Raw genomic sequence first — 23461 nt, 5'->3', positions numbered from 1 at the left:
ATTAATTAAAGCCATTCCGCTCAATCTTTCGTGTACTATACAGTACGACGCACATGCATTAAGATTTAGAGGAGACCACAAGGGGCCAGGGACGGAGGGGTTGAGCCCATGACGTTCATTGGACCAGAAGTGGCTCGAGTATCGGGTGCCTGGTCATCGCACTTGGTGGCTTTTATGGCTAACCATCCTGGTTCCTCATCGCTCAGCGCATGCGAGCTACGCAGTAGAAATTAAGAACATTTGTTACATGGTGGGGAGCATGAATACATAAAGTTCCAAACCTGGCGTCCAGCTTAATTTCATGTAAAAAGATTTCTCTACTATCTCATTTCGGGCTTAGACCATAGATATTTAGGTAGAATTATTGGAAGATACATGTTGTCTTTGTGCTGGTTTTGGACTACAGGGTAAATAATAAATATGTTTTGTTAAAGAGATCTCGTGTCTAGAGCTACTGGAGAATATATATGAATATATAATATGTATTCGAAACTCTGAATTTGTCTACTAAATTGGGCTTCTGAAAGTAATTGCACCAACCCTGGTTCAGGGCAGAGTATATATATATTGCCCCATATCACAAGAATTGTGGGTTGGCCCATTTTGTGATTGATTGGTGAATCTTGCTTCTGCTTCTAGGCGGTAGTTTCACTTGGAATTTAATATATCTGTAGTCTGTGGCCCTTATTTAGAGCAAGACTGAACAAAGTAATATTGTTTTCACATCAAGGTATTTGGAGTACAATCTAACCACAGAATAGTGGTTCATTCACATCTGCAACCCTGGGATAGAGGCTGAATACACGATAGACTACTTAACTTGGTTCATGGAGTCCGACCCTCTTCTGCTGTAGGAAAATTACTTTTGTCCGTTTTTACCCCCAGTTCCCTGTCTTCTTATGCCAATTAGGAGCCAAAGGGCGAAAATTCGCTGGATTTTGCAAATTCTTTCCATAAGTGGTGCGCGTCGTCCTCTTTATCCAACATGGTGTATACAATAGCCTGTCGAGGTAAAAGGAAAGAAAGCAAAAAAAAAAAAACCCATTGAGAATCAAAGCAGATTTTGACCTCAACAAAAACATTGACAAGAACTGGTAATAAAACAAGATTTGTCTCTTTGAGCATGTCAAATTTAATGCTAAGTAATCGGCTTAAGGCTTGAGCCAGTGTCAAAGACTTTGAAAAGATGAATGTTGATTGCTAAGAGATCCTATAAGCATACCACACTTGCAAAGAACGTGGGTTGGGCCCCCTTTTTCACCCTTTTGCTTGACATTGCAATAGCTTGCAAACAAAATGAGACTTGAAAAGGGGTTATAAATTTGGCAAATACAGGAAACTATGCCAACTGAATTCTGATACGAAAGGTCTTATCCACTTCAGAAAATATATTCTGCCAATTCAATTTGGATGGATGAACCAACCTTGTAAAGAGTAGGCCGAACATCAAATTCTGAAACATTTTGATCATGATCAGCTGGCAAAAAGTTCAAGGCTTCTAGGTATTTTCCCTGTCCACAAAGAATAGTCAGGGGTTCTCAAACAAAAAAGAAGAGGAACATAAATTTAATCCAGTTTCTGAACAGAGAATTTAATCAGCTTCCACCCCCCATTTTGGCCTAAGGAGGAAGCCTTATTGGTTCGATAGTTCTACTATGCGCCAACATATATATATTTTCACCAATCACGGGATTCATGTAACTAAAACCTGCAACTCTTTACAAGAATCTTACTCAACTTCATTCGTTTTGCCAAAATTTCAACAGACAATAAAATTTTGAAGGCGTCTTAATTAAGTGGACCTCCATTTGAAATCCAAATTGAATTAAGCTAGCTACTTCGAGGTGATGCAGTTTTGGTGAACTAAGATGAAGTGATTTTGGCGCTCTAGTTAGGCAAAGCAGAGCAGGACCAGCTATTTAAACTAATATAACTAGTTCCTTACATTTATTAATGAAGTAGAACTAGGAAAAGTTTTAGCAAATACCTGAGAGATGAGAATTTCTACTAGTACCATGCTCATCTCGTAAGCGGACTCACCGTCCAATCTCTTGTGTTCATTCTTCAACATCTGTAGTGCCTGATCAGGTTGCCCACGTTTCATTAGGCCCACCGCCGCCAGCTACAAAAATTGAACTTTAGTAACATAAGGCATCATAGCAACCTACAGTGACCTACAACTCAAAATCAGCATTCACTCAAAGCTCATAGTTGTTATGGGAATCTGAAGTTTTTATTGGGTTATCCCCCACACAGATTCTATCTAATCAAAGGTTAGGACATATTCCATGAAGCCTAGAGGATCAGTTTCAGGAATGTTAAAGCATAATGCTGGCTAGTTTTCCTAGGCTGATTAGCAACCCAATCGATGAGCAATTCTGAATTGTTACGTATATATATGCACGTGAGTTCAAGAAAGTTCATTCCCATTTTCTGTCCAAGAAATCAGGGCAACAAACAAGCCATCAAGTCTTTAACACCAGGTCAAACATCCACCTAATAAAACTGACTGATTAGGCGGATGTGTGGCATAATTATGCCATTTAACAGTGAATTAAATGATTATCAGGCCATTTTGATGAGCTTCTTGTCCAGATTATTATTATTTTTTTCTCTCGGACAGCCTTTTAAATTAATTAACTGTTCATCACCGATGCCATTGACATTATGAGGACAATTAATCGCACTGATAAGAACAAAGATAACGTAAGGGAAATTAGAGATTCCTAAGACTACAAGTCTAGAGTAGTACAAGTTAAACAGACTTAATTGAAAAGTGTGTACAGAAGCGAACCTTGAGCTCTTCAATTTGATGCTTTGACAGAAAGGACTGCCTTAGAGTAGGCGACGGCGTCAACGTACTACCATCCTTCACCCTCGTTTCATCTTTCGAAGTTAGGATCACAGTCACATCCAACAATGACTTCAGTGCCATTTTCTTCGGCGGTTGAGGTGTAAATTGCTGGAAAGACGGAGCTTTCCGATAAACCTGCTGCTTGGGACCGGCAATGGCTTTAAGGTTCATCTTGCAGCTGCAACCAATGATACTTAGAGCACAAGCCAACGCTAGAGAAGCCCCTACAGCCCCTCGAACAACCTTCCCGCTATCCTCTTTTGCAGAAGGCATTGAATTATTAGACCTGTCAAGTGCAAGAGGCCTGGGGGTACTGTAGAAATGATGACATTTCCGGCGGTTAGAAAAACCGCTAGAAACTGACATAGAAGAATGGTTAAAGCCGAAATGAAGTTTGGTGGAGGCTGGTGATGTAAAATTGGTGCTGGAAGGCATGCGAAGGGAAATGCTTGGCAGAGGGCCATAGCCAAGGCAAAGTGCAGCCTCCATGCAGAGAAATGGTTTTTTCTTTTGGGGCAAATCAAATCAGAATACTATTGTTTATTGGTTGAGTTAAGCCTTTTACTATTTATGGTTTGCACTTTGCTTTAAAGCACAATTTCAGAATAAAAAGGGCACTACTCCTATTCCTATTTGCAAACTTTCAAGATTATCAAGAAAGGTATCATTTTATTGCGTTAAATGGAAGTAGTGCTTCTTTATTGGCAAGGCATCAGCTCTATCTTCTTCGGTGGATAAACACCCAAAAAACTAAAAGGGAATTCTGGCTTTATTATACTTATAATGAGGACTATCTTAGACAAAATTATTAAGAGACAAGTCCATCAATCCTTAATATACTTTTATTTTAGTTTGTTACAATGCTCAACATACATGTGGTGATATATATATATATAGAGTTAAGGTAAAGGAGGCATGTTGAGAGTTAACCAAACCCCTATAAATTCTTGTATTTAATTTCTGTTTTGCTGCTCTTTTCAGTTTACAAGTATTATATATAATTTCTAGGTATATTGACTTCATATTTATCATTAGTTACCTTTATTTGAAGTGCAATTTGCAGGCAAAATATTCTTTTTTCTTGATTATTTAATAAAAAAATCACAATAATACTACTTGCAAGCCACTTTAACAAAATGAGGATTCTATTAATCATGAATTATGATAATTATTTTCAACTAAAATTTTTTAACTGTTTTGTTTTTGCTCAAGTTTAAATGTTTAGGATTTGCTATTTTGTTAATAAGCTAATCATTTTCAGTTCATATTTTCTAATTTTAGGATTAACTTTCTTGAAGGTTGCTTTTAATATAGTAGAATACTAATTCGATTAATTAAAAATTAATTTTGTAACCATGAAATAATATAATAAAAATTGATAATAAGAGACAATTTAATCTTAACAAAAAGTATTACACTGTTTAATTTTATATAGAATATAGATTTTCATTATTTTTGCAAACTTATTAAAAGTATTCAATATTTTGGGATACTATCTAATTTACCCAATTCTGAATTTTTATTAAAATTTGAATTACACAGCTCCCCCTCCTCTATTCCTTCAAAACATTTCTTTTGTGGATTTCGGTAATTTTCCTTGAAGGTTGGGGAGCTTTGATTATCTACCCTAAACCTCATGTTTTGGTCCAATTATTTAAGCTTAGACGTTCTCTTCTAAACAAAAAAAATATAAATACATACTAAATAAAAATGGAAATTGAATTTGTTTGTATGAGAATGTATCCTACTATCAAATATTTATATTATATACAAAAGAAAGTTTCAATGGGATTTCCTTGTGTAAAATTCAGAAGAGAAACCTTTGTCAAGTTGGGGCCCCGCAATCTGATGAGTGGCTTCCCCTGCTTACAAAGGCATTCACATTTCAGGGCCTCCTCCCAACTCCCAAGCGAGGGATTGCCTTTCAGTCAGCTACTTAATTCGGGCAATTATTTTTCTGGCTAGGAACCTCCCTGTCCTAGCTAGGTGCAAACTGCGGAACATTGTTTTTCTATGCTTCATCTCTTGATATCATTCTTCTATATCTTGATACAATCATCAACGGATCGTATCGTTTCCAGCTACTTATTTGGAGTCACAGGAGTTCTAATCATTACGGGATTCTCGTAAAAGGCTCAATTTGGTTGCTCCCATATGAAAAATTGAAGCTTTCCTCGAGTTACATACATGGTTTTGAATGCCTACAGAAGATAATGTGCACATATAACTGCTAGAACATGATAATTATGTAAATTATCTGAGTTATAACGCAATATTATTATTTAGTTAGATTACAATATTTAATTAGAATTAACTTATGAATAGAATTAGTCTTTTACATATATATATATATATATATGAGTTTGATTTATGTGTAAAATATATAATTAGAGAATTCAATATTTCTCTTCTACTGTAGTCTAATTAGATAATGATATTATATGTTATAGAACTCTAACTAGATAATTTATATAATTATCTTAAAAATAATATTAATTTAATAAATCATAAAATTATTTTTTTAATTATCATCTTAACAAATGTAATCGTTAACCTTCTCCGTTTTTATATTACACAAACACTATTTCACTTAATAAATAATTAACTTTGGACATATCTAATTCAAACAAAAACAACAGTATAAAGAGATTATTGATTAATTAAATTTTTATCAAATAATTATTATCTACTTATTTAAATTATTGTCCTCATATTATAATTTTTTTCTTTTTTAAAAATAATTAAACAAAAATTATGAATTGAAAATCTGGCCTGGTATATTTCCGTAATACATATAAAAGAACATTAACAATGAACGACAGAAAATTAATAGCATAAGGGGTGCGACAGAATTTATTCGAACAACCAGAAACATCGTTCTTTTGCTTGAGATGATTGTCCGTAGAGTGCGTTTCCATCCTTCTTGGAGCGGTCGGATGGTTCAGAGGCTAAGTGCCAAACAACGATTACCAAGCTTATTATCTGTGGCTGTCCTTGGCGTTTCTTCGTGGTTCGTTTTATAACCGCTCATGCATCCAGTGACTGGAAAAGGACGAGCACAAACAGTAGATAGCCATGGTTGTACCATCCCTCTCAACTTTTCTTTTCTATCCCTTTTCATTTCTTGAAAGCCTTCTAGACCTTAGAGCCACAGGAATTATAGAATCACAGCTTTGTAGAAGCACTGGAAATTAATGAAAAGAGAAGAATGGGTGGTCTGGAAACAGTTAACCGGGCAGTGAAAGTTGGCTGTGGAAGCCTCACGTTGAGGCATATCGTAGGGGTCCCATAGGGAAGGGAAACTGCAGATTCCAGACAAAAGTTGATTAATGCGTGGTTTCAAAGTTGAAGGATACTGCTCTGTTTTTTAATGCAGTGGGGTTTAGGAATGTAACTCTAATAGTGCTGATCTGATGTTATATAAATCTTTAAATAATCAAAGCTAAGGAATAAAGAAAATAAGTACTGTATAATATCTTTTAACAGGTTGAAGCAAGGTATTATTACTCTTATTATTTGATTTGTAACTGAAGTAACATCCCTTTAAGAACCTTCATTTTCTAATTCGCACACTAGAAAGCGCTTGTTCCACATATGGCAGTCCGTTCGTTAGTATTTCTTCTTTATACAGATTCTCTTTGATCATTTTGTGATTCCATGAGAAAGCTTATACCATAAAATTATGGAAAAAATTTTAAACAAATTTTCTTTATTAGCTGACCCGAGGACAACGCTAAGGCATATTTGAAGTTTTTCCTTGAACTGCAACTGATTCCCAGGGGATTTCCTTTACCCATAAAGCAAGCCAGAAATCAGATAATTGTACCTCCTGACCACATCGCCGAATTTTCTGCATCCCCTCCAAATTTCCTTCCGCTTTGATATTGGGTAAATTTTAATCCATAGTTCAAACATTTTTCCTTCACAAAAAGTTTAGATCTCTTATGGCAAACTCGGCTAAAAAGATCAATAAAGAGAGTACGTGTAGAACAATAGCTGTGGCAGCAACGCCCATTATCATCCTGGGCGGTATTTGCATTGGTTTTGGGTGGAGATATGTGAGGCGTGCTTGGAAATCAGAGAAAAATCATGTAAGGTCCGTGTCCTTGGCAGCCCTTCATGGAGGTAAACTGGCTTTGGATAGATTGGTTGATTATCAGAAGCATCGGGGCAAGGCAACCGAAACTGATGTTGATATAAAAGAGCTGGAGACTCAACTTGGAAAAGAACATTCTAATTTCAAGGAACTTCAGGTTTGAACACCTCTATTAGTCCAAGTCACAAGTTTCAGCCAAATTCTCTGGTCTTGAATTCTTCTTCTTCCTCTTTTCTTTGGTAAACTTTAATTACTTAATTTATTTTACAATTCCAATTGTCAGTTTCATGATTGCCTACTATAGTATGTCTAATTGTCTATACACATCGTGTTTTATGCCCAATGATTATAACTTTTGTGTAAGATTTGAGTTTAAATATGCTCTCTGCATTTGATTGGAAAGCGTGTTCTTGCGAGGCTGGAAATGAGCAGAAGAGAAGATGAAGCAATAAAAGTGCTAAACAAAGCATTGAAAAAGGCCAAAAGGGAGCGCAAATCACATGAAGCTTATGAGATTGAAATGTTGCTTGCAGAAATGTACATCTACAAGGTTTCTTTCTTAATTTCTTAATTTGCTGAAATGTTACTTCTTTGACTGTTTTTTTTTACAACGTAGAGAGCAACTTCACCAAATACATATTAATGTTTTCAAGCAATTTGCTCTTCATGCATGGGCTTTGCTTTGATTGACCAAATTCAAAGCTCCATATGGGATTTGCTTTGATTGACCAAAATGGCTTGTGAATGAACATGAGCAGTGGGCAGAGTAGTGCCTGCTATGATAATGCCGCAGGAGGTGGCTTCATAGTAAATTGATAGAGGTTGGTCTAGACTTAGTGCGCCCGGTCAGTATACCTTTGTTACTTGGGATAAAATCCTCATCCAAATGTGCTTCACATTTCGTTTTTTCTTCAAGCAATGGCATATGCATCCAACTTCTGGGACAAAGGTTTCTTAAATGGATTCTGCTCTGAAATTTCTCCATAGGGAGATTTTGAAAAAGCTGCGGAGTGCAAATGCTTAGCAGCAGGGGAAGAAGAAAAGGTTTCTGATCCACGAATTCCTCTGTATAAGGTGACCATACTGCACTCTTAATCAATCTTCTTGACAACAGTCCAATCCTTAATTTTGCAGATAGATGTGAAATTCCATATGTTTTATTTCATATATATATGTACTTTTTTTTTGTGGGGGCTTTAACTCTTGAAATTTCACTAATATACTGTTTTGATGTCAGAATAAGTCAGTTTGATTTAACGCACTTGTGCTTGTGAACAATTCCTAGGCTATTATTAATTTGATAAACCAGAAAGAACAAGATGCCCGTCAACATTGGGCAAAGTTTAGAGATGAAATGCAAGAACTGTCAAACGCACCAAGTTTCCAGGAAGAGGAGTTCCTTGTGTTTAAGAATGCTGTCCTTCATCTCAAAGAAGATATTAATGCTGCAAGACAACTCAAAAAACTGTAAAGTATACCAGGGGGCAGCATTACTCAATAAGCAAGGCTGCTTCATTGATATTCTCCTCCACTCCCTTCTTACAAGTGGTTTGATGATTTGGGTTTGCGACATCTTCTATTCTGGAGGGATGGGAAGGGAATCATATAATGGGGAGATTAAGTGTATAAAAGACTGCTTATTGCACTTGATAAGATCACCCTGCTTATTCATTCTCTGGCTTGTAAGAAACTAATTTGCACAAATCAAATAAAATAATGTTAATATATATTCATCTAGAAGGAAACTTGAAGCTCCTGATGAGTCGATGCAGAACCTCCAGAACATGAATTGGTATCGTTTTAATGCCTCTGAAATGCACAGCATATGGCTGGATCATCTTATTACTCAAGGCTTGGGCTTTACTCTTCAGTTTTAATCTCTCTTTATATATATATATATATTGATTGCTAGGAGGAAAAAGTGACCAAATTCCCAAAACCAGAAAGCCACATTTGAAACAATGGCATGGTAATTTCTGGAAAATAAAATTAGAGGAGATAATGAAAAATTAAGAATTCTAACTGAATTTTTGTAAAGTTAATTTATCTCGTTTGCATTGGCACTATTCCTCTTTTTTTATGCTAAATTTGTTAATATTGTTCAAAATTACTTATTTTTAGCCATATATGTAGTTTGCTTTGATTCTTGCCAATCCTTATCAGGCAAGGTCTATAACCAGAAAGGATATGACCCTGGAAAGCGGAAGCTCTGGCTGACTCCATAATCCTATTAAAAATGATTATCTAAATAAAACCTGCTTATTTACTCTCACCTGTTATATATCTGAATGTACGCAGTAGGTTTTGGAAGCATAAACAAAATATAGGTGTGTACAACTCTCAAGGACTTGGGAACCTCTTCCTGGTTTCTGATAATGAAATCTACTTCATTTTCAAAAAAAAGAAAATACTCTCAAGGACTCTACGATCTTTTCCAAGTGTAATAAATAAATTATATCCTTTAGTTTCTTGGATTAAACAGAGCATGCAAGCGGACCCCTGGCATTAAATTAGAATACCGCTTCAGAGCTAAACTTCCTGGTCCAGATTAAACTGCTTCTCTAACCCATTAATAGGGACTGGTATGAGGCTAAAGCATGAACTCCAGACAACTACGGGAGAAAGGTAAACATTGTCATGGTATATGCTTGTAATGCTGATGACCTGCAACATGGTGGAAGCACCCTTGAGTCTGTCCGTTTCTGCTGATTTTCCTGTGTTTAGTGCACTGCTCATGTGGAGAACATATAGGAATTTTGATCTTGTGTATAGTGAATTGTTAATAGGGGTTATGGTTGCTGTGAGACATGGATAGGAAAGTTTCGTCTTGATCTCATCATAGGCAACCTGATGAGGGAAGATTGTGATTTTTTGTTAGGTATTGCTGTCACGGCACCGCAGATTGTGTTCTGATCAATTGCTAGTAGATGGTAATAGGGACTTCTGCATGAGATTAATACTGAGCTCGTCGCTTTTAGGTTGGGCTACTCCGAAAATCTTATTAAGGAGCAGTTGAAAAGAGACGAGAGAAATCGGAAATGGCATTGAATAAAAGGTTAGGCCAGCTGCCTATTCTCGTGATTTTTAACCTTATAATACTGCGGTTCCCGATAAAGAAAAATACAAACAAAATGTAATCCAAATTCGGGTAAGAATTACGTGCTTTTCAAACTCGACTTACTTTTCGCTATGTCTATTGAAATTTACAGTGAAATATTATTTTTTAATATCAAATATTATATATTTAAAAATATAATAAAAATTTTAAAATTAATTATATGTAATATTTATACATGTAAAATGAAAAAATAAAAAAAATTATATTTTTTAACAAAATTAAAGATTATAAAACTTAAATTGAAAGGATGGTTATTTTTTTAATTTAAACTTTCAATCTATTTCTTAATGATATAAATTTTTAAATAAAATGTACATTTTTATATTAATTTATTAAGTAAAAATTTAAAAATTTATTATGTAAAATTTAAAAAAATTTAATTTTTTTAGTATTTGAAACTCATAAAATATAATTTTTCAGGTTTCAAACTTAAAAATAATAAAAAATAAAATTATTTATTAATTAAAATTAAATTTATAAAAAATATATTAAGATTGGCTTTCTATATTTAACCAAATATTTTTAATAAAATTTAAGTGTAAATTTCAATCCTCATCTTTCCCTTAAACTTCTCATTAGTAACAAAATGGAAATAGTTCTAAAAAATTCTAATTAAACTATGTAGTAAATTGCAAAACGACCCCTCTTTTCTTTTTTTCTTGTTTTATTTTGGGGCTTAATGCAAGTTTATCATGAGCTGAAACCATGAGATTATTTACTTCGAAAAAGAACCAAGAAAAAAAAATTGAAGATGAAAGCGAAAAGAAGAAATGACTAGCGAGGTGCATGACGATATCAAATATCAAATGGAGTAGTAGGGAATGGTTATCGCTTTATGGGGAAGGTAACGGCCACAACAACTCCTCTGTTCTTCCAATCAAAGCTCCTCTGCATTTCTCTCCTGTATCTCTTCACCACTCTTTTACTTGCTCTCTACAACTCTCTCTCCCCTACCAAATGCCTCTTCAGATCCTCTCCTTTCGATCCAATCCAAACGCCTTTCTTCTCTTACCCTCATTCCTATGGAGAACACAAGTATGCTATCCCCACTGACCGCTCTTTCTGCTCCTCCCCTGTTTTTTTCTCAGGTATGATGCCTTATCTCAGCTCTTTTTTTGCCCCTTTTTTTTTTCAATTTTCGTTTCACGAATTATTAGTGATTTTAGGCTAAAGGGTATTGGATTTTGTGATCAGATTATGGTGTGGTGGTGGATGAGATCAAAGATTTGTGTAAGAATTCTTCAGCATTTTTGCCGGTTCTGAGTTATTTACAGGGGAAAGGTGACACTTTTGGTGGAAATTTGAGTACCCAGAAGAGAATTACGTATTTTAATCATTCCAATAATGGCGTGAAAGTCCCTTGTGGATTTTTAAAGAAGTTTCCAGTTAGTGATTCTGGTTAGTTTTCATCTGAATTCTCGAGAATTACAATTTAGAGTCATTTTTTTCCATTTTTTATTGTCTAGTTTAAATTATTCAAATTGTGGCAGATTACATAGTTTACCTTCTTTTTTTTTTTAGCTCAAATTGAGACCTGCGCTTTGAATTGTCATCCAGTTTTATTGTGAAAATCCTGAATCCTGTCTCACTTATTCTCAAAACTGATGCCATAATCTAGCTATGTTTTGTTCTTATATGTTGTTATAGTTGATACTTCTTTTCTAAACTTATTCGTTTGTGGTGTAATTCAGATCGAATTGCCATGGAAAACTGCAACGAAGTTGTTGTAGTATCTGCAATCTTCAACGACCACGATAAAATCCGGCAACCGATAGGTCTGGGATCCAAAACCCTAGAGAGCGTATGTTTCTTCATGTTCATAGATGATATAACTCTTAGAGGACTTTATAATCACAAATTGATCCCACAAAACTCACCTGACTATAAAGTCGGTGTTTGGAGAATTGTTAAAGTTTCTTCCAAGAAATTGTATGAGAATCCTGCAATGAACGGAGTGATACCAAAATATTTGGTACATAGACTTTTCCCGAACTCCAAATTCAGCATTTGGATAGACGCGAAGCTGCAGCTAATGGTTGATCCATTGCTGTTGATAAATTCCCTTGTTGTATCCACGAACGCGGACATGGCTATATCGAAGCATCCTTACTATATTCATACTATGGAAGAAGCTATGGCGACCGCAAGGTGGAAGAAATGGTCGGATGTTGGTGCCTTGACGAGACAAATGGAGACGTACTGTGAAAATGGGTTGCAGTCATGGACTCCCAATAAGCTCCCCTATACCACAGGTAAAAATCTCATTAATTCACAGCGTCCTTCATACTTGATTGCTTCCTTGTGGTAATATCTTTGATGATTTGCTTTTCAAAATACTGTTAGAAACCATAAGGTAAAAAAATGCCATCTTTCTCTGTTCACAATAGAAAAAAGTCTTTGAAATAACTCAATACAGAAAGATGATTCCAGGCCTAAGCAAGATGGAACGAACATCACTTTGTTTCTTTCCTCTAGTCAGTTTGAAAGAAGCGACAAAATTTATTAATTAGATTCTCACACTAAAGTTGTTCGTCTAGCTTTAATTATGCACAAGCTGAGCTGTATGAAAATATTATATGTAACCTCCTCTTCTTCTTTAGAATTGTACTTACACAATGGTTTGATTAACTTCAACCAACAAATTCATTATTGTTCTAAGGTGAACAACATTAATTACAGTCCAAATACATAAAAATAATTATGCAGAAATCCCTTTTTTTAATGCATGTTATGCTATATGATTATTATAAATTATCATTATGCAAAAATTAGAACTATAGCTTTTATTTTTTGATTATTTGGTACCGACCTTATCATGTGCTTCAAGAAGAAGATCATGACTGCTTTGCGTAGCTTTGAAGTTCCTCGAAAGCACATCCATTATCGGCTTGGATTAGTTTTTTCGAATTTTGACCTTGGAGATAAGCCTTGAATTAGGTTACCCTGTGACACGTATTTTCTTGATGATTCTGGCGAAGTATTTATCTGAGGAAGACGACGACGTCAAAAATAATCCCAAGAACACCTAACCTGACGGCGACTACAACACGTCCTTGCTGTGTGAGGCGTATGCAGGGAGTTGGAGATATATTTAATGGTGGTCCCAGAAAAGATGCCAAGAAAGAAAGGTCTTAATCAGCAATTAATTAATGGGGTCCCATAAGCATGTTAATTATGCTTCCTATCAAATAGCAATGCCGCTTTCAATATTGTTCAAGTGTGTGATTTTTACATGCATGCGTAAAAATCCAAGATCCATTTTTCTGAATCTGCATCTTAATATGTTAATCTTGTCTTGTTTACTGCTAAGTACGTAGCAATGAGGATTCTTATATACTATCTCACATATTTTTTCCTTTTTTATGTGGGTTGGCAGATGTGCCAGATAGTGCATTAATCTTGAGGAAGCATGGATTGGGCAGCAATCTTTTCTCCTGCCTATTGTTCAATGAGTTGGAAGCATTCAACCCCAGGGACCAACTGGCCTTTGCCTACGTGAGAGATCAGATGAACCCAAAGCTCGAGTTGAACATGTTTGAGGTGGAAGTGTTCGAGCACATCGTAGTGGAATACAGGCACAACCTTAAAAAAATCGGGGACGTCTCTGCTGGCTCTGGGACCAGACCCAAAGCCAAAAGGCCCAAAAGGCCAAGCTATGATTTCGATTTGAACGGCAGCAGTTGCCTGAAATATCTTTTGGAAATGTGGGGTGAATCCCATAGTTGATTTTGTCGCTAACTAAGGTGTCACACTTTGGAAAAAGAATATAGAAAAAAAAAGAAAAGTTCAAATACAAGGGAAAATGAAAGCAAAACAAACTAACCAACTGAACGACATTTAACAACAAAATCTGACAAACAAAACAGGTTGGCAGGGAATATTGTATTTTCTTATGATATTTCGGCAGGGGGCAGCTGTATTATTCTTTGGAAGCTTTCAGTTCAACCAAGGAGTTAAAATAGAGTAAATCTGAACGTAGCAGTTCCAGTTGCTCCAACACCTTAATAGTGTTATAACTAACTTGGGCTGCCATTTTGGACTTGTGTTTCAACTAAATCAGTTACGTCTTTTTCGATTTGGGCTTTCAAAGCCAGCCTGACAAAATGGGATAGACACCAAATGAGTGCAGTTCGGTTTCAACCATCCCTCTCGGTGGTTTCGGTGGCATTTTCTGCGGACCAAATCTTACAATTAATTTTTGAGAAATCCAACACGAATTATCAATTCCCATCAATTGAAGTACAATAGCTCGGATGTACCAACCTTTTCACATGGAGGTTGAACTTTAGACGGAGGAATGATCGGTTTTAATCCAATCTTTTCACATGTTGCCACAACTTCTTGGCTTTGGAGTACATCTAAAAGTAGGTCTTTTAGACATAAAAGGAAGATTTGTTCTTTACGTACCAATTCTTCAACTTATGCTTGTTTCTCTTTTTAGCCTTCTATTTAACAAGGAAATGAGCAAACAATTGCAACGTATACTCAGAAATAAATATGGATCAAATTTCCCATTTCAATCAAATCAAACCAATTATTCAAAACAGTATTAATTATAAATCTATTATAAATGCAAATTAAATAAAAATTTATTAGACATATATTTAAAAAAGATAATAGTATTTAGATCTTAAGTTGAATGAATGATCGATCATAGGCAGAGCATCCCACATGGCCCTTTAAAATTTTTAAAATTTTTTATATATTATGTATATTTTTAATGATTCTCTCAAAATAATTTTTATTGAATAATTACTACAAATAAAAAATAATAAAATGATCTTATAATGGGACAACAGCTCTTCAAAAATTTTAAAATTATTTATTTATTATATATATATTCCTTTAACATTTGATGTATCATACAAATTCTAACATAATTTGTTAAGCCTATCAAATTTGAAAAAATTAAAATGAGTCTACTAACCCAAACTTATTAAGTTTTAATATAAATCTAAGCTTATCATAACATATTATATTTTAACAGTTCAGAGCAATAGTCTATCATAACATATTATATATTAACAATTTATTCTAATAGTCCATAGTTAATTAGTAATTCAAGAAGCAAATAGAAAATAAGATAAGAGTTTTATCAAAGAGCTACACATTTCGTATAAAACGCACAAAGTAAAAAGTAATTCATTTAAGTTTGAAAGATTATACTCTTCCATTCTTGCATGCAAAGAGAGAGAAATTGTTTTTATAATTTTGTTCAGTTATATATATAACCTCGTCATTACTATTAATATATATATTTTTTATGTTTAATGTCTTGTAAATATTATTTAATCTTTTAGATGATTGAAAATTGAATTATATACAAAGTTTTCTTTAACTATTTAGTGTTTCTTTTTATTTAGTTTCTTTTTATAAATATTGACTAGTAATAGAAAGATTGATATTCTTTCTTTTCATTTACCAAATCTCCGGCATTCCTCGTGCCTCACAGCTCACAATTTTTCCTTTTTTTTTTAATTTTTTTCCTTTAGCCTCATTAAACATAATTTCAATATTTAGTGAGCATTCTTTAATACCGTCACGCAGTCTTCAATTTCTTTATGGAGTATACGGAAACAAAATCCTCACTCCAAAGATATCGATTAAAAAAAAAATCAATTATTATCGTTTCAAATAAAATTCAATCTCCAAAAGGAAAAAATTACTCAACCTTATATAAATAAATCGTTTGCTGATTCATGTTTGTTCCCGATCAATATAAAATAAAATCACACCCATTACATGTTTGGATGAAAATTAAATCATACAAATGTGTCCATCTTTACAAACAAAATAAAAAAGAAAAAAATATAGTGAAAGACAAAACTACCCTTTTAAACTCCGCCACCCTCCATCCCTTTCCCCCCACCAAAGGCGCCTTATATAGAGTGACCTGGGACTCTTGAATTGCATTCCCACAAAAGAAGGAAATGGCATTGCAGCAAATAGCAACTAACCGAGAAGAGGCTGAGATCTACCAAGGGGCGGCACTTTGCAAGCAAAAGTCCATGGAGCTCCTCGGCGAGTTGCGTCTGCCCAAAGGGCTGATGCCTTTGGACAATCTCGTCGAGGTCGGGTACAACCGGACCACGGGGTTCATCTGGCTGAAACAGCAGAAGAGCTTGGAGTATCGGTTCAAGGCCATTGGCAAAACTGTCTTGTACGAACCGGAGATGACGGCGTTCGTCGAGGATCGTCGGATGCGGAGGTTGACAGGTGTCAAAAGCAAGGAGCTACTGATCTGGGTTAGCATTTCTGATATTTGTGTTGATAAAAGTAATCCTAGCAAGATCACTTTTGCTAATTCCACGGGGCTGTCACGGTGTTTTCCGGTGGCGGCCTTTGAAGCTGAGGGAGAAGGGAGGAACTAAGTTATTATTGTTGTTTTTTATATTTATTGAAATGTTGGAAATAATTATGTTTGCTCAAAAATGATTTAATGAACATTTGCTTCAGTTTATTTTTATAAATAAAATAATAATTATTATTATGCAAAATGATTGTGTGTATGAGAAATTCTGAAAACGTGTTCATCAACTTTTTATTTTCGGGCGGTGTAATTCTTCAACCAATCCGGGTATGGACACCCTGGGGTTGCATGTTATAAATGCCAACGTACCTATCAGGCAGTATATTGATAAATGAGCCCTGGAAGTTCAGGAAATGAAGGGAAACAAAGTCGAAGAAGAGATAAGAAGAGCAGAAGGCGGCACAGGGAAGAAGGAATAAGACTGCTGTAATTAATTAGGCCTGTTTTTATCTTTCTTCTAGGTTAGCTGAAACACTTGTGCCTATACACAGGTGTACCCTTGAATTTCATCGTCAGAGAATGCACTGACATTCCTTTAAAGTTTGGCGACCAAACAAACAACGGCAGGTAGGTAGGTCTTAGGAGGAGAAAATTTTTAAGACGTCTACCGTCAGGATTATCCTTGTACTGCATTGGAGGTCAACCAAGGTGTTTCTATTGAGTAGTAAATTTTTGAAATTACTGTCGTAAACTATACATTGTACGTAAGGCATAAATATTGAGGTACACAAACGTAGATAGTAGAAGAAACGTGTCAATAAATCTGAGGCCGTGTAGTAGTGTAAACCACGCCCCTCCCAGTTAATGGCCTTAACTCCCCATAAAAAAAAATTGTCTTGTCTAAAAGCTAATTGATCTTGAGTTTTTTTTTTAATATTTTTAATATCTAAAGTGTTTTTAAAAATAATTTTTTTATAATTTTTATTATTTTTAATTAAAACTTTAACAAAATTAACTCATATATTTATATTCGTACCTCAAACCCATTCATATCTTTTGAGTTTTTCTTAGATCATTTATATCTAGAGTAATTCTTGTCATAAAAAAAAAATACCTTAAGCATTTTGAGTATTTTAGAGTGATTTTTTAAATACGAAGAAAAACTTTTGAACGTTTGAGCATTTTTAAGTATTTTGATGTGATTTTTAATATATGAAGAAAAATTTTTAAATATTTTGAGCATTCTTTACTAAATAAGCATATATTATATGATTGGTTTTTAAGTATTATGTGACTAATTTTTAGGTATTATATGACTTATATTTAAACACTGAGTGATTGATTTTTAGATATTACATTACTGGTTGATATGACATTACGTGACTAGTTGATATGACATTGCTTGATTGATTGATAGTCATTGCGTGACTAGTTAGTAAAGCATTACGTGATTAGATTTTAGGCATTATGTGACTTAAGTATTGCCTAAAGGCTAATCACGTAATATCTAAAAATCAGTCACGTAATGTCTAAAGGTTAGTCACGTAATGCTTAAAAATCAGTCACGTAATGCTTAAAGGTTAGTCACGCAATGTCTAAAAATTAGAGACGTAATGATTAAGTTATACAATACCTAAACATCAATCTCGTAATACTTAAAAACTAGTGGCATAATACTTAAAAATCAATAATGCAATATTTAATAACTAATTGATTTACCTGCTTACAGTCATGTTTAAGTTACCAAAGTCATACAATGTTTTAATTTATAAATATGTCTAATCAATCTCAAGGCTACTCGCAGTTGGGTTTAAGTTACTAAAGTCATACAATGTTTTAATTTACACATGTCTAATCAATTTCGACCTTTCAATTTTAAATTTTTATGAATAAACCAATAAATCTAAGAACTTAAAACACTTGATGTCAAATCTCTACTTATTGGAATGACGAGAAAGAATTAGATGATGAGATAAATAATATTTGGTAAGAAAGAGAAATTGAGATTTAATTTTAAAATTTTTATTTGGATAGCCGGATAGAAAAAACTAAAATCATTTTAATTTATCTAAACTTATTTAACAGTATTATTCTTAAATCATGTCAAAAATTGACTAAAAATAATTAAAATGATAATAAATAATATTTTAAAATTAAGCTTATAAAAAAATTATTTTTCATAATTTCCTCATTAACCTTTTACTGATTAAAAACTAGGTTGCACGTGTTTGCTACCAATTTAGTAGGGTGGGAAAATTTCCGGTGCAGCTATTGGGGTTCCCTGTGTGTGGAAGTGGGGCAGTGAGGCATCTGTCCAAAAGTTTGTTGCGCTGCTATTCTGCTCTGTTGTTTAGTTGAATTAGAATTCTGTTACATTGTGTGATTGCGTTGATCTATCCTATCGAGCCTGCCTGCAGCTTGTCATTAGCTTTAACTGAGTTGCTGGCCTGCCTTGTTCTCTTGGGTGATTTACTACCCAGACTCTCTGTTATTTCTGAATGAGCTATAATCATCACGTTGCTTTACAAAAAAGAAAAAAAAAAAGAATTGCACTGCAGCGATCAGAAACAAGAAGCAATTTTAATCTGAGGCCGTTTAGTGTTGATTGCTTCGAAAAAGTCTGCATTGTCCTCTCAAAATCAGACCTGATTCAGATTCTATAGTAGATAATGGAAAGCAATCCCTACCAGAATATTCAAGACTGTTAACTCACCCATATATATGTTTCACCCATGCATATTCTAATTAAGTGGAGATAAACATTAATTATGCCACGTGCTTTAAACACAGTGAGTAACTACCGGCAGAAAAGGGAAAAGAAAGCAAGAAACTACTGCAGTGGAAATTTCATTGGATCTAAATTAATTTAGATCATGATACAAGACAAGGTCACAGTAAAAAAAGGGAAAACAGATGTAGGCATCAAACTGACTGGTCAGATCATGTCTATATAGTTGCCTGGAACTTGGCAATATTTTGAGAATTGCAGTCATATGAATGATAATCTCAAATTAAAACTCAAACTTCTTCCGACTCTCTTTGAAAAAAAAAAATTAAAATTCCATAGTAGCTGCTGCTCGGGCCTAGATTGGGCTTCCGGGGTATTACATTGTCAAGCAGATGTAGGCTGAGGCTACACTACAAGCTTAGATGCCTTAGCCGTTCTCACCTAAACGTCATAGTGTTTTTGCGGACTCTTCTATGGCATTAATTTTAAAAAAAAATGCAGACAGGCTAGGATCTTAATTATAGAAAAAAAGGAGAAAAAGAAAACAGTGAAATTTCATTGCCAAGCGATATAAAAGCCCCCCCAATTTCGCTGTCATTTCCACAAGAAACTCAGGGCCTTAATATGGCATTATCGAAAGTTACTGAGAGTCACAGACAGAAAGCTCTGATATTCTACGGCGAAGATGTTTGCAAGCAAAAATGTTTAGAGCTGTTAGAGGAGATCTCTCTCCCCAAAGGCATCATACCTGTAGAAATTGTTGAGTTTGGACGTGACCGATCAACTGGCTTTGTCTGTATGAAGCTGAAGAGCAAGAAAGAGCACAAATTCAAGCGCATTAATAAGGTAGTCTCCTATGATATTGAGATCACCTTTTTTGCAGAGAATGGTCGCGTTAAAAAACTGACAGGCATCAAGAGTAAGGAGCTGTTTATTTGGGTCATCATTTCTGACATGTTCATCGAAGATCCTTCTTCTGGCAAGATTTTCTTTGCTGTTCCCAGTGGCTTAAGAGCGCATTTCCCTATTTCAGCTTTTGAGCTAGAAGAGGACAAGAAAAACAGTACCGACCCTTAGCATACAACCTAGGATTCTCAGAAGTGGTGTGAGACAGGTGTGGATTTGGGTGGTACAGGTTCCATATCCTACCGTCAATATATCTGGTTGCTATGAAGATTCTAAGACTTGCAGTCTTTGATTTTTCAGCAACCAAAGAAGCATGAATGAAATCACTTTATCTACTTTTGAATTTAATTTGATTGCTTGGTTTTCAAATACCAATAAATAAATTTTATTTCATGGTTTAAAACCAATCCTTGAGTTCCTTTAATCAAATTTATCTTTCTTTTCGGTATTCCATGGCAAAAATTGTCTTTCTCTGCGAGGAAGTTAACTACGCTTGCCGTGGGCCAAGATATGAATCTCCGCCCACAAGTTGGTCTGATTTAGGCTGGGATTGAACATGCTATTGTTGAAACTCAAGTCCGATTCTAGCAAATCTAAAATGATATATATTAATATTATTATCTATTTAAAACACAATTCAAATATAAATATAAAAACATATTTTGTCACAATTACAAGTTCGTGAGAGATGGTCTTGAAGATGGATTGTTTTTCCCTTTTAGGTACTACGGTAACTAAGGGATAAATTTCCTCAAATTCTGCAAGAGTTTCGGATAAAACCTTGACTCTTGGCTCAGCCCAAGAACACATTTAGCAACGAATATAATAACTCAAAATTTTCTTAATAAACTTGGAACGTTTAACTATTATTTAACGACAAAATTAAAAGAACTTTCATGAGTTGTAGATCTGATCAGTTCTCGACCTCCCTTTTCCCCTCCTAAAAGTTTAACAAGCGGAAGATGTGGTTAATGTGTTTAAATTTCCAAGGATTAGAGAGTTAGGTCCAGATGACCAAACCCCATGGGAACGATGATTTCTAGGCTTTACTACTGTAGTTAGGTATCATTTTAGCAAGACAGGCGCACCTTTTGTTGGCACGCACTAATATATAATGAAGCCGACAAAAACCCATCTCCATGAAAAAGCTATTGGTTTTTAATTTGATGAACAAATATCATCATGATCGTCCGAAGATAAAAATTCTAGCTTAATATAATCAAATTAATTAATTTGTTCCTTCAAAGAAAAATTAATGGACATGAAATAAGACTGCTATATATATTCTTTGGCATACAAATTCTCTAGCTAGCTAGTTTGATTTATATGAGTTCAACCAATTGCTAGGAAAGAAAACCCATATTTCCTACTTCATGCATGGAGTACACGCCACGAAAAAGCTCCTTCTCCATGAGACAAGAGCCCTGCAAACGATGCAAATCCACATGCCTCCTTCCAATTTTCTCGGCTTATATATATGAGTAATGGAAAACATACTAACATGTCAAAGAAACAGACATCTTAGTCGTAGAATTGGGATATCTAGACTGGTGGCCAATTAATTTATGCTGGCTATTAGGTTCTTTTCAGAGTTCAGATTGAATTTGACAAATGAAATGTTGAAAGTCAAAAGGAAATCATTTTTTTTTTGGCCGAAAAAAGCAGTACTGTCATTTAAAGCACTCGAATCTTGAACATGTATCTTCCTGTAACTGGCATTTTTTTTCTCCATTGTTGGATTTGTAAGCATTATTTGAAACCAAGCTCATATTTCTCAAGAGTTTAGTCCAAATATAAGTCATTTACTTGATCATTTTCACCCAAAGCTAGCTTTTTCACTTGCAAAATGTAACACATAACAAGTTGGTTTTTGGTATCTTCTTATCGAGATTGAAATTTTTTGTTTGCCTTTTACCTAATATAGTCTGATACATTTTAAATGAGAAAGAAAGGTAGCATATAGAAACTATTGCAGCGTTTATCTTGCGTTTCTCATACCATTTTTTCAGAATGAGCATATATATCAAAGCAAATATTCAAAAAAAAAAAAAAACAGAGAAAAAGCATATATTCTGATACTCATATATATACCAGAAAATAGTTAACCAAGTATGCAAAAAAAATAAAAATAAAATCCCTAGACATGTTACACTGTATATTTTCCCTGAACGGAGCAGGGCTTTATATGCAATGAGAATGCATGGAATACAGAGGCAAAGATTAACAGAAGGAATTGCAAAACTCTAATACTATATATCTATATACTATTTCCACGTTTTATTATATTTCCCTCATTACAAGATCGATTTATAGCTTTCTCGATTGAATATCAAGACCTCAAAGCAAAAAGGAGATGAAGAAAGATTCAAAATCAAGGTGAAAAGCACAACAAAATTCCACTTGCACTAACCATGTATCTTTATATCTGTTCAGTTTCAGATGAAACATCATGAGATGGTTACCGAGCTCTATGGTTTTGCAGCGGAGAGGCCACAGAAAAGGGCAACCGAAGAGTCGGGCTTGTCATTGTGGCATGGAGATGAACCCGAAGGAGGGATAAAACCCTTTGGAAGCATCACAGAGAAAGGCCTCGCTTTGAAGTGCTTCTTGCCGGTCTTTCTTCTGCTCATCTTCCTCTTTCTCTTCTTGTCGAATTCTTGCTTGTTCAAGAAGAAGGGCGTGGTGTTCTTGATGTCCAACACTTGGTACGCGGGTGCAGGTTGGTTGGAAGGAGTATTCTTGGGTAGGATTTCATTGCATGATGCAGGGCAAGCGAAGGCGACGATAAGGAAGACAAAAAGGATGAGAAGCAAAGCGAAGAAATGCTTCAAGGTTTGATCGAAACCCATCATCAGTGTTAACGCGTTGGGTTGTGATGCATTAGTATTGAGCAACGAAAAATGGGAATAAGGTCAATCTCTGAGATTTGAAAACCGTTAATCCCAAGGGGTTTGTTTCTGCATTTTAAGAGAGCATTAAGAGAGTTCGAGGAAGGTGCAGGCGTGAAGCCGCGGAAGTAAGCGTCCAGGTGTAAAGCCTTGCAATTGGTAGTACTGGGGCCAAAGAATTTACTACTATTGGAATTTGGGCTCTGATTTCTATTTGCCTCACTGGGATTAAAGCCGTGATTATAGGAGGCGGGCCTTGGTACTTAAGACCAATATTAATTAAGGGTTAGAAACTTAAAATATTATGTCAATAGCTTTAGCACTTTTAATTATAATTAAGAACTTAATTGCAAGCATCCATCTGTCTGTTTGGAAGATATATTTCCTCTACAATACAAAATTTCTCATATGCAACAAAATTTATTGGGCAAAGTGGAACTATTCCTCTACATTGCATTATGATTTAAATGGTTGACCTTATGTAATTATATATTAAGAATTGCTCAGCTTTGATGATTCCTCTATCATGATGAAATGGGATTTCATTTTCTTTTGTTTTTAAGTTCTTCTTTACCTCTTGGAAGAAAAGGATGTAGATTTTTAAAGAACAAAAAACAATTT

The 23461-nt window shown here is 34.7% G+C and overlaps 5 protein-coding genes across 5 annotated transcripts; 4 read left to right on the top strand and 1 right to left on the bottom strand.

The window, feature by feature from the left end:
* Window positions 1-643: 643 nt before the first annotated feature.
* LOC110424508 (uncharacterized) lies at window positions 644-3427 on the bottom strand. The gene is made up of 4 exons (XM_021439087.1): window positions 2795-3427; window positions 1988-2122; window positions 1425-1511; window positions 644-1002 (listed from the first exon to the last, which is right to left on the bottom strand). The coding sequence occupies exons 1-4, from the start codon at window positions 3341-3343 to the stop codon at window positions 907-909; spliced, it is 867 nt and encodes a 288-aa protein (XP_021294762.1). The 5' UTR covers window positions 3344-3427; the 3' UTR covers window positions 644-906.
* A 3037-nt stretch (window positions 3428-6464) lies between these two features.
* On the top strand, window positions 6465-8784 carry LOC110424521 (uncharacterized). Its single transcript, XM_021439109.2, has 4 exons — window positions 6465-7107; window positions 7354-7500; window positions 7938-8024; window positions 8236-8784. The coding sequence occupies exons 1-4, from the start codon at window positions 6799-6801 to the stop codon at window positions 8419-8421; spliced, it is 729 nt and encodes a 242-aa protein (XP_021294784.1). The 5' UTR covers window positions 6465-6798; the 3' UTR covers window positions 8422-8784.
* Window positions 8785-10695: 1911 nt separating this feature from the next.
* Window positions 10696-14487, top strand: LOC110424813 (transmembrane protein (DUF616)). The gene is made up of 4 exons (XM_021439504.2): window positions 10696-11156; window positions 11263-11466; window positions 11760-12320; window positions 13445-14487. The coding sequence occupies exons 1-4, from the start codon at window positions 10904-10906 to the stop codon at window positions 13792-13794; spliced, it is 1368 nt and encodes a 455-aa protein (XP_021295179.1). The 5' UTR covers window positions 10696-10903; the 3' UTR covers window positions 13795-14487.
* Window positions 14488-15964: 1477 nt separating this feature from the next.
* LOC110424342 (uncharacterized) lies at window positions 15965-16565 on the top strand. Its single transcript, XM_021438899.1, has one exon. It carries the CDS (start codon window positions 15999-16001, stop codon window positions 16437-16439), a length of 441 nt encoding a protein of 146 aa, XP_021294574.1. The 5' UTR covers window positions 15965-15998; the 3' UTR covers window positions 16440-16565.
* A 2726-nt stretch (window positions 16566-19291) lies between these two features.
* Window positions 19292-20526, top strand: LOC110424376 (uncharacterized). Its single transcript, XM_021438931.2, has one exon. It carries the CDS (start codon window positions 19671-19673, stop codon window positions 20121-20123), a length of 453 nt encoding a protein of 150 aa, XP_021294606.1. The 5' UTR covers window positions 19292-19670; the 3' UTR covers window positions 20124-20526.
* The last annotated feature ends 2935 nt before the right edge of the window (window positions 20527-23461 follow it).

The sequence above is a fragment of the Theobroma umbraticum genome, unplaced genomic scaffold (genome assembly GCF_002168275.2).
Source record: "Theobroma umbraticum cultivar Fairchild unplaced genomic scaffold, ASM216827v3 scaffold_204.0, whole genome shotgun sequence".
NCBI classification, from domain to species: Eukaryota; Viridiplantae; Streptophyta; class Magnoliopsida; order Malvales; family Malvaceae; genus Theobroma; species Theobroma umbraticum.
Note: the sequence above shows the minus strand (reverse complement) of the source record. Positions and strands in the feature narration are given on the sequence as shown.

What these genes read in the sequence shown, in the direction of transcription:
- LOC110424508 (XM_021439087.1), bottom strand. Translation starts at nt 3,343, where the DNA reads ATGGAGGCTGCACTTTGCCTTGGCTATGGCCCTCTGCCAAGCATTTCC. An exon ending in ATCAAATTGAAGAGCTCAAG is followed by an intron (nt 2,123 to 2,794) that starts GTTCGCTTCTGT and finishes CAATTTTTGTAG; the next exon opens with CTGGCGGCGGTGGGCCTAAT. An exon ending in TTCGGCCTACTCTTTACAAG is followed by an intron (nt 1,003 to 1,424) that starts GTTGGTTCATCC and finishes TTACCTCGACAG; the next exon opens with GCTATTGTATACACCATGTT.
- LOC110424521 (XM_021439109.2), top strand. Translation starts at nt 6,799, where the DNA reads ATGGCAAACTCGGCTAAAAAGATCAATAAAGAGAGTACGTGTAGAACA. An exon ending in CAGAAATGTACATCTACAAG is followed by an intron (nt 7,501 to 7,937) that starts GTTTCTTTCTTA and finishes ATTTCTCCATAG; the next exon opens with GGAGATTTTGAAAAAGCTGC. An exon ending in CACGAATTCCTCTGTATAAG is followed by an intron (nt 8,025 to 8,235) that starts GTGACCATACTG and finishes AACAATTCCTAG; the next exon opens with GCTATTATTAATTTGATAAA.
- LOC110424813 (XM_021439504.2), top strand. Translation starts at nt 10,904, where the DNA reads ATGGGGAAGGTAACGGCCACAACAACTCCTCTGTTCTTCCAATCAAAG. An exon ending in CTCCCCTGTTTTTTTCTCAG is followed by an intron (nt 11,157 to 11,262) that starts GTATGATGCCTT and finishes TTTTGTGATCAG; the next exon opens with ATTATGGTGTGGTGGTGGAT. An exon ending in GTTTCCAGTTAGTGATTCTG is followed by an intron (nt 11,467 to 11,759) that starts GTTAGTTTTCAT and finishes GGTGTAATTCAG; the next exon opens with ATCGAATTGCCATGGAAAAC.
- LOC110424342 (XM_021438899.1), top strand. Translation starts at nt 15,999, where the DNA reads ATGGCATTGCAGCAAATAGCAACTAACCGAGAAGAGGCTGAGATCTAC.
- LOC110424376 (XM_021438931.2), top strand. Translation starts at nt 19,671, where the DNA reads ATGGCATTATCGAAAGTTACTGAGAGTCACAGACAGAAAGCTCTGATA.